The 11530-nt window shown below is 38.6% G+C and overlaps 2 protein-coding genes across 2 annotated transcripts in view; both read right to left on the bottom strand.

Moving 5' to 3' along the window:
• LOC108250291 (C-type lectin domain family 12 member A-like) overlaps window positions 1–4100 on the bottom strand; it is an 8101-nt gene extending 4001 nt beyond the window's left edge. The window contains exons 1-3 of the mRNA XM_017440098.3: window positions 3979–4100; window positions 1586–1651; window positions 498–563 (exon numbers count right to left, since the gene is read on the bottom strand). Of these exons, the coding sequence (XP_017295587.1) occupies window positions 498–563; window positions 1586–1651; window positions 3979–4042 (196 nt within the window). The 5' untranslated portion in view covers window positions 4043–4100. The remainder of the gene's footprint in view (window positions 1–497; window positions 564–1585; window positions 1652–3978) is intronic.
• Window positions 4101–5542: 1442 nt separating this feature from the next.
• On the bottom strand, window positions 5543–10003 carry LOC108250285 (C-type lectin domain family 4 member G). The gene is made up of 9 exons (XM_017440091.3): window positions 9828–10003; window positions 8718–8786; window positions 8494–8547; window positions 8320–8385; window positions 7999–8100; window positions 7385–7768; window positions 6934–7085; window positions 6714–6829; window positions 5543–6037 (listed from the first exon to the last, which is right to left on the bottom strand). The coding sequence occupies exons 1-9, from the start codon at window positions 9886–9888 to the stop codon at window positions 5896–5898; spliced, it is 1146 nt and encodes a 381-aa protein (XP_017295580.1). The 5' UTR covers window positions 9889–10003; the 3' UTR covers window positions 5543–5895.
• Window positions 10004–11530: the final 1527 nt, after the last annotated feature.

The following is an 11530-nucleotide window of genomic DNA, read 5'->3' as shown; positions in this document are numbered from 1 at the left end:
GTTTATGTTCCATGATTACACTGCAGGACGTGCAAAACAGCTGCAGCTGGGGAGGAAACTGGTTTGCTGAAATCTTTGTGGGCAAATGTGAAGCATTAGCGCACATTTTGGCTTCGGTCGCTGCTCCTGCACGTACCCGGCATTCTGATGTTAACAGGAAGTGATGTCACGTGTCTTCTTCCTGAGTTATTTAGGGTTATTTTGTTTTCCACGCTACACAAACCCACAAAGAAGAGACTAGACCGCAGAAACAGTGGTGAATCACTTTAGAAACAATAAATATTGGGTTAAAGTTGCGGGAAAGTTGAGGTGTTTTGGGCAAAGTTGCATAAAGTTGCGATTTTGCAGGGTTTGTTTGATTTTTGCGGTAATAGTTGCGATCGCAACATCGCGAAATCCTGGAGGGTCTGGAGTATGGTAACTGAGAGAGGAAAAAAGATGAAATGTGTAAAAGAATAAAGAAGTTTTATGTGTTTCAGTAAAATGTTCGAACTGACTTGGTGCGGTGGTTCCAGAGTCTTCCTGTTTAACTTCAGGAATAATTTTCTGCTCTTCTTCTCCTCCTGAGTGAGATGGATAAAAACAGTGTAAGGAACTGATGAGGCTCAGAATAATGCTTCACAAAGGCAGTGATCACATCGATATCTGTTTTAAAGCATGAAGCTGAGAAGAAGAAGAAATGATCGTCATGAAGCCTCAGTTACTTCTGCTGGTGGTAAAATTTGCTAAAAAACTTATTTTGCTTAGCAGCTGCAGGCTCTTCAGGGTTTTCTACAGAATGAGTTGTCAGCTTCTCTTCTGCATGAATGTGTAAAAAAACAAGATGAAATCTAGTTTAGGTGGTAGAAATGTTGTCCTCTCCACCAATCTGTGAAGTTCCCACAGATCTGTATAAAAAAAGCTCCTCAAACACTCGTTGGGGAAAAAAAAGTGTTTTCCATGTTTCTCTTTTATTATATTCACTTCCCTTTGTCCAAAAACCACCAGTTCATTGAGTTTTACTGCAGAATAAATCATAAATCCTTCATCAGATCCTGTTGTTGTCAAAAACCTCAGCAAGCAAATGCATCCTATCCAAACCATCCTTCTTATCTGTTAACGGTTTTATTAACTTTGCTGAATCATGATGTTTATCTGCTCTGTTTTATACGTCATGCCTTGTTTTTATCTGTAGCTCATACTGCTGTGTTGTTTAGACATTTATTTACAGGAGAAAGGCTGTGAAATGATAGTTTGATGACAGATCCTGTATTGCTTCTTAGACAGATGGAAGAAAAATGAGCAGATAGACGTCCAGGACGAGGACATGGAAGCATCTGAGGCTCGAAGGACAATCAGCTGGAGAAATCTCTGAACCTCAGGGGACGCCACGAATCGCCACAGCCAAGTCCAGCTGCTGTGGACGTGACTCAGCTTCCCCTCGTCTCTCAGGCTGGACTAAAACCAACTTTCTGCTCACCTGAAGGGTCTCTGCATCGCTGGTTTAAAACAGCTCCAAACAGGCAAAGAGCATCATCAGAAAAAACAGATGTTTTCTCATTTTAATCAAATATTTTTCATATTATAATAAACCATAAAAACCTACTTGGTGCTGCAGTCATCTGCTTCTTTGATTTCACTTCAGAATAAACAGTCTGGTTTTCTGTTTCATCTGAAAAACAAAAAATGTATGAGGATCTGATATGTCTTGGCAAAAACTGGATGGATTTTTAAAAAAAGATTATTCCGAGTGTCTAACAACCAGAGTAATAATAGTTGCTTTTCAAGCAGTGAGTTGACCAGTTTAAAATGAATTCATGGTTTAACCAGAGAGAGGGCTTTCTTAGGAGGAAGCAGGAGATTAATTAACTTTATTTGCTTCAGTTCAGTTTAAATGATGGAACTCATGATTGTGTCTCATCAGTTGATTTTACCACTTTAACATCTGGATACAAAACAGCTGCAAACAAAAGAGCAGCATCAAAAAACCTGAGTAACTGACTTTGAGTTTTTAGCATTATTGTTTTCATGTTTTGTCTTTGTATTGTAGGTGAAAAGTAAGGTATGTCGCACGCTGAAATGATAGTCAGGGACTCGTTGGATTTCAGCCAAATACAGGGGATTTTATTGACATAATTACTCTTCATCAGCTTGCCCCTAAATCCCAAAGTATCTTTGAAACTGGGCATATTTAAACAGACTTAATACATTGGTGTCTATTACATACTTCTGACCAGTTTGTGATTGGTCAGAAGTTTACAGAACTCCTACGACTCTTACAGGGAACCAGCCAGAACAGCTGGCTGAGTCTGGTTCCAGGAAACGTCTGTTATCACAAACTCTTTGTCCTGGAAAGTTCTGGCAATAACAACCAAACACTCTTTACACACGAACATAGCTCTTCCATAATTGGTAAGCTGCAGTCTGCAGCTGCCTCTAAGTTATAGAAAGAAATCCTCTTCCACAGTATTGTTTCTGCCTTTTGTGTTCTGTCATCATTCTGAATCTGCAGATTCTAGAATTGCGCCGCTCGAGGCGGCTGCATGTTGGAGCAGCTCTGTTACTCACTCTGAGATATTGCTTTTGAAAATGTTATTCCTCTTTTTTTCTTGATGTAAATCACTTTTTTTATTATTATTATTTTTTCCTCTCGTATCAGATGCTGTGCAGCTGGAAGGATTTTTACTGAAACCTTTTTTACTTTTGGACATTTTGTTATGATGCGTAACCATGACAACAAGTGTTAAATGTGAAGAACCCTGAAGTCCAGTCATGGCCAGAACCAAGCAGACCGCCCGTAAATCCATCGGAGGTAAGCTCGCCACCAAAGCCGCCAGCAGGAGCGCCGGCGGCGTGAAGAAGCCTCATCTCTACAGGATCGGGACCGTGACTCTCAGGGAGATCCACCACTACCAGAAATCCACTGAGCTGCTCATCCAGAAGCTGCCCTTTCAGCACCTGGTCCAGGAGATCACCCAGGACTTCAAGACCGACCTGAGCTTCCAGAGCTCGGCCATCATGGCTCCACAGGAGGTCAGCGAGGCTCACCTGGTGGGGCTCTGAGGACACCAGGACCGAGGACACATCGGGACAGACCGCTACAAGAGACCCTTCCTGCCCACAGCCATCAGCATCTATAACAACTCTTTAACGAAACCAGGATTATGAGCTACAACAACATTTAATTTCCCTTTGGGATTAATAAAATATCTTTGAATTGAATTCACTTCTCTTCCGTTTATCTCCTGGCTTCCCACCACGCCCATCTTCACCTGTTGCTAGTTGTAAACACTCACCTGAGCCCACTTCCCCTAATGACCCTCAGCTTTAAAACCAGGTCACTCTCCCCACTTCACCGTTGGTTCATTGTCTCTGGTTTGTCTCTTGTCTTCTGGTTCCCTTGCCTCACCGTGCCTGTTGTTTTTTTTGTTGTTTTAGTATTTTGTTAAGTTTAGTTTTGCTGCCTCGCCAGCTGTTTGTTTTTGTTTAATTAAGATGAGTCTGCGCTCAGGGTTCATCACGCTCTCCACGGTCCCTGACATTTTCCCCTTTAAGTTTTTACTTTTTCATCTTTATGAAAGAAAAACAAACATGAGGAAAAGATTCAAAACAATAATTGCCATCAGTTCTGATTGTAAGGGTAACTCGGGTCTTTTTGTGTCAAAACTAAACACCTGTAACCACACAGGCTAATGATTTATGCACCTAAATAATGTCAGGTTCACAAAAAAAAGGACAAATTAGGCAAAATGTTGACCAAGCAGAGGAACCACACGCTTGTTCTCTCTTCTCCAAACCATTGAAACCATTAAAGAGCTGCAGACGGTTCATGTACCGGTGCTTTAGAGGTTCTGGCTTAAAGTCAGCTCTCCCAAAGACGAGACGCCTTTGGGAACATATGTTCACACAAACCGTCTCATTTCTACCAAACATCAACGTTTCAACTCAAGCTTCAAACATCAGTAACAAGTTTTATTTTAACAGGCAGGAGCCGCTCACCTGTTAGACCTGCCGCCTTGTTTTTGAAGACCAGCGTGGAATAATTGGCGTCACCTTTGTCCATTTTTCTACGCTGCTGTTGCTGCTTCAGAGCAGAAAATGAGACAGGAGTTCACGGAAGCTGCAGATGAATTTTATGCGTTGGCCAAAACAAAAAAAAAAAGAAGTTATTTCAACATGTTGTAGAGAACTAATAAGTTCCTTTTTCCTGCTTAATTGTTGAAAAATGCCTGACTTTAAACAATCAAGGCTGAGTGTTTTGGATACTCTTTGTTATTAATATAATTTATAGGAAGTCTGTTTTTGTTTCTGCTGAACAAACAAACTGGTTTGAAAGAATTTATAGCTGTTGCTTAAAAAAAATGTTTCTAAAACCTAAAATAACTTTTTATTCAAAGTTAATATTGGAGGACATGAACATCCCCAGGTGTACACACGTTAAATTTCTTTCCTCATCGGGAGTTTCACATTAGTCAATATAATTTCATAAGTCAAATTTGTTTTGCTTCGAGATGAAAACGGAGAACTTTCACACAGTCTAAAACGGAGGCTGACATAAAGAGGAAGTGTTGAAATGTTTCAGAGAAGCTGCAGAGGAAGAGGTGAGCCTCAGGGTTCAGACAGTCGGGTCAGTCTGAGACGACGCAGGAGGAAGCAGAAGTTACCTGGTGAGGGAAAACGCAACAGAACGGACTGAAAAACCAACAATAAAACAATAAAAGGTAAACATGGGATGCTTTCTAACCAGAGGAAGGAAACAGTCCAGAGGTCCACTTCAGATTCACCTTCAAAATAAAAGTTTTCTTAATGTTGAGTTTTTTACCTAAACATAAAAAACAATCTCCTCCAAAATCAGACTTCAGGGCTTGTTTCCCACTGAAACCAGTAAATGGTTTCGTTCAGGGAATTTTTATGCACTATATTTGTATTAATTTCTGTTTTTGTTGCTGTTTGTGTGTCACATGACTCTGTCAGGAGCGGTGGAGGCAGAGGCGAATCCAGAACGCAGACTCATAGTTATAAATGAAAAAAAAACTAATTTATTAAACTAAGAACCAAAACGAAAAACAAACAGCTGACGAGGCAGCAACTCAAAGAACAAAAATCAAAAACTCGATGGGCAGAACTATAAGGAGGCAAAGTATGGAGCATATTGGCAAACAGCAAAACAAAAGCAATAAACCAGCGACTAGTGGGAGAAATGACCGGGTATTTGAGTACTGAGGGTAACGAGGGAAGTGGAAACAGGTGAGTGGAGATGATTACGGACAGGTGGAGATGGGCGTGGCAAGAAGGGCAAAAGAGTGACGGAGGAGGAGTGAATACTGAGCAGGAACACAAACAGGAAAAACCCAAACTGAAAGCACTAATTAAAACCCACAGAGAAACCATAAAGAAAACAAAACAGAAACAAAAAAATCCAAATCCTCACAGACTGCTGCTGTGAGTCATTTCCTGGAAAGGATCAATAAAATATCTGATCTGAAGCAAAGAGTAGTTTTGTCTCATTTCTGCTTTTAATATAAAAAGAAAAGGTTTGAACAGTAAAAACAACGAGTAAAACTGATCTTTAACTTCGTTTATTGAACATTTTGCTGTTTTTCAAAAACAGCAGAGCAAGTTGACAGAAGAATTAACGATAAAAAAGAAACACAAGAAAACTGATTAAAAATTCAAAAAGAAGCTGTCAAACCAAACAAAAATACATCAATATTTTAGATATGTGTTACAATTAAACATCTCCTACGTCACCACCACCTTAAATGATTCAAACCTGAATGTGAGACGATAAAACAGGAAACTAAACAAACTGTCTCGACTTCTTACAGCAGAAATGACCAAATATACATTTTATTATCAAAAGCTGTTTACATAAACTGAGCAGTTTTATGACACGAAGACAGAAAACAGTTTAAACTAATTGGGCGATATCAGGGCTTCTCCTTCACAGATGAATTTCTGATTACTTGTTGTCTTTTCAGCCCTCCAGCTCTGTCTGGGCGGTGTCCCAGGAACCAGCAGACCATAATTATTATCGTAGCTGACGGGCACCCAGAACCTTTAAATGAGAAACATGAACATCAGGACAAAAAGAGCAGAACCATCTACTGCAGCAGCTGATTAAAACAGCAGCTAACCCCTGATAAAACTTCTAAAACAGTTCTTAAAATCAAAATTTGAGTCTGGAATTCAATAAATCTACACAACAAATGGCAGAAAGCATAAAATCAGAGAAGTAGATCCTTTTTTTTCCTCTAAAGCTGTAATAACTGTCAGGGTTTGGGTATTTTGTGTTATTTTGTGACAGTAACACAGAATACTACATGTAAATGAAGAAAAATGCAAATAAAATCATTTTCTGATTGAACTAATCTTTGTTTAACTAAACTTAACAGAATTAAGATGAACTGAATAATTTCTTGAGAATCTCCTTAAAAGATGGTCTGAGAGAATTCAGGTGTAATAAAATTAATTAAAAAACTTGGAAAGTCATAAGTTTAGCAGAGAAAAGGATCTCTGGTTTAGTTATATTAAACCTGCCAGAAGGCTGTGATATTTACTTCTTAATATTTTTCTCATTAGTTTTATGATGCAGCTACTTTAATGTTTCAGGAACTGGAAGTTTTTAGCGTTAAGGTTTCCTCAGATGGATATTGTGTTGTGAGCTGAAGAAAGGAACAAAAAAACAAAACTGTACAATATACAGAATAAATGTTTAGTATAAATGTTTTTACCCAAGAGCATCGTTATGTTCATCAACCCAGACCCAGATGTTGTTAATTTTCTGTAACCCCAGCCAGTATCCGTGCCATTTGTCAAAGTAATACTTGGAGTGATTACTGACAAATTCCTGTAAATCAAGATGTTTAAACTTTTAGTTCATCAGATCTATTTTTATTCATTAAAATAAACAGTTCAAATAGTTAAAGTTGGGATGTTGGTCTCTGAGCTCACCTGCTCCTGCAGATTATCAATAACAACCAGATCTGCAAATTTATTTTGACAAAACTGTTGACTTTGGCTCCAGGTTTTCCAAGGTGTGTCTTCATAAAACAGGTAGCACTTTTTCTGGAACAGAATCCAACTGGGCCGACACGGCTGACACTCTGTGTTCAAGAAAGGATTTTAAAAGACTCAGAAAAGGGTTAACAATGTTATGACTCACAGCTAACTGTAAAACCTTTGAAAATATTTTATAAAAACAAAGAAATTAACTAAAACATAAATGCTTTTAAATATAAAACATCTTCAGTTACAGAAAGATTTCTTCCTCTCGCAGTAGGAAACATACATGTTGCAGATGACTGACATGTAATCCTGTTAATCCTGAGTTTATCCTATGAACGATTTTTTGCTGATAACTGACAGAAGTTCACAGTTTCGGGTCACGTAGTGAAGAACTTACTCTTGTTGGGGCAGAAGTCTTGTATTGGGAAGTTGTTGTATGTCAGGATGATTTCCAAGGTCCAGTTGAGGTCGTTTCTTTCTTTGGTCAGCCGCTCAGTTTGGTTCTGGAGGACACTCATGTTTTTCACCAGTTGCTCCATTCGGTTCCCTAAAACCTGAATCTCTTCTTTTAACAGTTTGGTGTCATTCCTCAGCTCCTGAGTCAGATCCTCCAGCCTCGTCGTTTCTTCAGTCAGCTGCTCCGTCTTATTCGCTAAGCTTCTGTTTTCCACGGCCAGTCGTTCGGTTCGGTCCGTCAGATTCCTGTTTTCCACGTTCAGCTGATCATTTTTGGCTTTAAACTCTCTGATGGTTGTTTCCTGACTCTTCGTTTGTGTCAGGACTGAGAACAGAAGCAGACAGAAGGAGTTTTGTTTGTTTTTCAATTACTTCTTTATTTACAACTGAAAAGAACGGCTGCACTAACTTAGCTAATTATAAAGCCTAATGTTAATTCCTTTAAATATTCTGTTTCTATTGCTCTGTGAAGCACTTGGAGTTGCCCTGTTGCTGAAAGTGCTGCACAAATAAAACTCCTTGCCTCAAACTCTGAATGTTGAAAAGGAAACTCACTCCTGACGGACAGGACGATGACGGCGACCAGCAGGAAGACACAAAGTGTCCCCAAACACGCCGACAGCAGAAGAGTCTGACGGTTTGTTGCTGTTTTAGCTTCTGTTTAGAAAGAGAACAACATGAGATGGATTTAGTTTTATTGTTGTTCTTGTTTTTTTTTTTCTGAGACAATCAACTGTTAATCCTTAAAGTCAGTGATCACAACAAACAACCATAAGCAACATGTCATAAACTAAAGCTGTGAAAAAGAAAAAATAATCATTTTAAAGCCTCAGTTTGGTCAAATTTGCTGCATGTTTTTATTTCCTACAAACTTACTGAGATCAGCAGCTGCAGGCTCTTCAGGTTTTCTTACAGAATGAGTTGCCAGTTCCTCCTTTTCTTCTAAATAAAGGAAAAAATATGTGTAAAAGAATTATTCCTGCAAAGCTGGCTGCATGCAGCTGAAACATAAAGATGTTTTTCATATTTCATTAAAACATATTTCCTTACTCGCTACTGCTTTGGGTTTTACTTCAGAATAAATCGTCTGGTCTTCATTTGCTTCTGAACAAAAATAAAACAAAGAACGAACTGAGGAAGTCAGTGATCACAATAAAACATTTACCTCCTGAGTATAAACCAGCTCTAAACAAAAGAAAATTATGATCATAAACCAACATTTTTCCTTGTTTTCATGAAATATGTTTTATATTATAATAAAATATAAAACTTACTTGTCACTGCAGTTTCCAGCTGGAAACTGGATTTTACTTCAGAATAAACTGTCTGGTGTTCATTTTTTTCTGGAAAAACAGCAAAACAATGCCTGAGGATTTTAAATTCATCCTTTCATTTTCTACACCTGCTTGTTCCAGGAGCCGGCGCTTATCTGCAGGAGTCACTGGGCAAGGGGCGGAGTCAACCTGGACGGGTCATCAGTCCATCACAGGACCGCATAAAGACAGACAACCATGCTGTCTCTAACATCTGAGGCAATTTAATACCTCCTCACTTCCTCACATACATGATTTTATCCATGTTTGGAATTTGCCACCCACATGTGTGCCTAAATAAATCTTAAAACTCTGAGAAAAGAAAAAAGATCAACCACACAAAGCAAAGAAGAAGCAGAGAAACAACATGGATGTTCAGATTGTTGATGTGATTGTCTGCTGGAGGTTTAGGTTCAGCTGGCACACAATTAGTCTGAATAAAGACAAATTATTCAGCGAGGACCGTCCCCCTTTGAACGAGTTGACTCATATTCTTGGTCCTTTTTCAGTTGGAGAATCTTAAATTTCTCCAAACGACCTGAAAACTCTTGTCCAGGTTTTGATTGGACGACTGCATATTTCCTACAGCGAGTCCAGAAGGTCTTTTAACAGAAGGCAGGACCTCATCACTCCAGTTTTAGCAGGTTCACACTGGCTGCCTGTTTGTTTCTGTGTTCATTTTAAGATTTGTTACTTACTTTTAAAGTTTTAAATAGTTTGGGACCCAGTTATTGAGCTTTATAACCCTAAAAGATGCTGGGATCTTCCAGCCAGATGCTCTTAGTCCACCTGAGGCCTTTTTTAATGTTTTTTATGTGTGATTTTATTGAATTTAATTTTTTATTGGTTTTCCTGATTGGATTTTTTTTACCAACTTCTTAAGCCTTTTGGTCAGTCACATTGATTTCAAACGTGCTATAAAAAGAAAATTGACATTGATATTTGTTAACTCGTGTTCACCATAAATACAAACTAATCTTTATAAAGTATCTATAGTCTGAACTCTGCACAGAGACCCTTTAAATGATGTGTTGCATGTCTGAAATAAAGGAAATCCCAGAAACCACTCACCTGTTCGAGTCGCTGGCCTGTTTATAAAGACCAGCGTGGAATAATTCACTTCGTCCTCCATCTCTGGCAGAAAATGAGAGCAGGTTCAACAGAAGGTCCAGATAAACTTTTTAATCTGTGACCAAAAACGGCATTACTGCAGCACTTTATAGAGAAGTCACAGGTTCCTTTTTCTGTTTAAGTTTTCTGAAAACCAACCGCAGGCAATGAGCTCTGACAGTATTTTGATAGATTGTTATCTGCGTCTACTTTTGGGAAGTCTGGGTCTGTCATAATCAAGTAACTTAACTTAAACTGGTTCCAGTAACATTTCCCTCAGAACCATGTGGCATTACTGCAGAGAGAATTAAAAATAAATAAAAATAAATAGCTGGTCAATTCACCAACTTGACCAAAGTCTGGAAAAGTCTACTTTTGATTGATTTCCTCATAAATTCTCAGCTTTGGGAGTCTTCTGTAATGATTTAGGTGATCACTGTGTTGTTGCTGCAGATTGAGCTAAACCTCGTTTTATTATGAAGACGGATCTTAAATGTTTCAGCCAACAAGCCTTTCTCCACGACTTGATTGGAAGAAAATAGGATTTATCCCTGATGTAGAGATGGCTTGGTTATTCTTCAGAGATTATTTTATGGAAGCCATGAAAAAACACATCCCAGAGAAATCCCAGGTTTACACACAAGTTAACTTTTTTTACTTTGATGCATTTGTGCAGCAGATGATTTATTTTATGATTTCTTTTTGAACAAGTGGCTTTTTCTGCTGTAACAATAAAATAAAGAGGGATGATGAACATGAGGAACAGGTGTGCTTAACAAAACCCTAAACACAAACTTTGCCGTAGAATCTTAAGAGTCACATCTCCACGTTAAAGTCATGGTTTTCTTTTATTTATTTTTATTGGTTGTGTGGCAGCAAATACAGTTTATGACAAAATTACAGCCGGAGGCGAGCAACACCTGAATCCTCTCAGTCGTGTTCAGCTGCTGCAGAGTTCAAAAGTCTGAAACTCTGAGTCTGAAATAGAGAGGAAGCAGAAAACAAAAACAGTTCAAATGATTCAAATGATTCCGAGAAACTGGGGTCAGTTCTCTTCATGTGATGAATGCAGGAGGAAGCAGAAGAAATTTAAAAAAGCATTTAAACAATTTACCAGGTGGAGCTTTCTCTGCAGAGGAACAAAAACAACCTCGTGAAGTCACATGTTCGGTTCTGTCCTTTAAAATCAAGCTTTGGGACTTTTAATGTTTCCAACAGGTGTTAGCTAATTGGACCTGGTCAGAACTTTACGATCACAGAGGAATCTGTTCTCAAACCCAGATTCTGAAGGATCCCAGCTCTCCGTGGGGTTCTTCTCAGGGATCACCTGAAGGACCATAAACCTGTTTCATCCAGAACCTGCAAAGAGGAAACATCATCATCTGCACATTTACAGTTAATTCAGATGTCTTCTAGTGCTGTTAATAAAATAATAAGGTGTCACAAACTGATTCAAATAAAAGACAAGAAGCAAATATTCTGCATTAGACGCTCATTTTTCCAGCCTATTTGATTGGTTTTTATTTTAATGTAGTCAAACAAATCCACTTCTAATGTTTTAAAAGCAGAGGGTGTCTTTAGCTGAAAGTTCTTCTAATTTCACTGAAATCTCTGCGCCGACACAACTCAGTCTGAATGTGAACTTTTTCCTTCTGTATTTGACC

This window comes from Kryptolebias marmoratus, linkage group LG16 (assembly GCF_001649575.2).
Source record: "Kryptolebias marmoratus isolate JLee-2015 linkage group LG16, ASM164957v2, whole genome shotgun sequence".
Lineage (NCBI taxonomy): Eukaryota > Metazoa > Chordata > Actinopteri > Cyprinodontiformes > Rivulidae > Kryptolebias > Kryptolebias marmoratus.
This window is presented reverse-complemented; position numbering and strand designations above follow the sequence as displayed.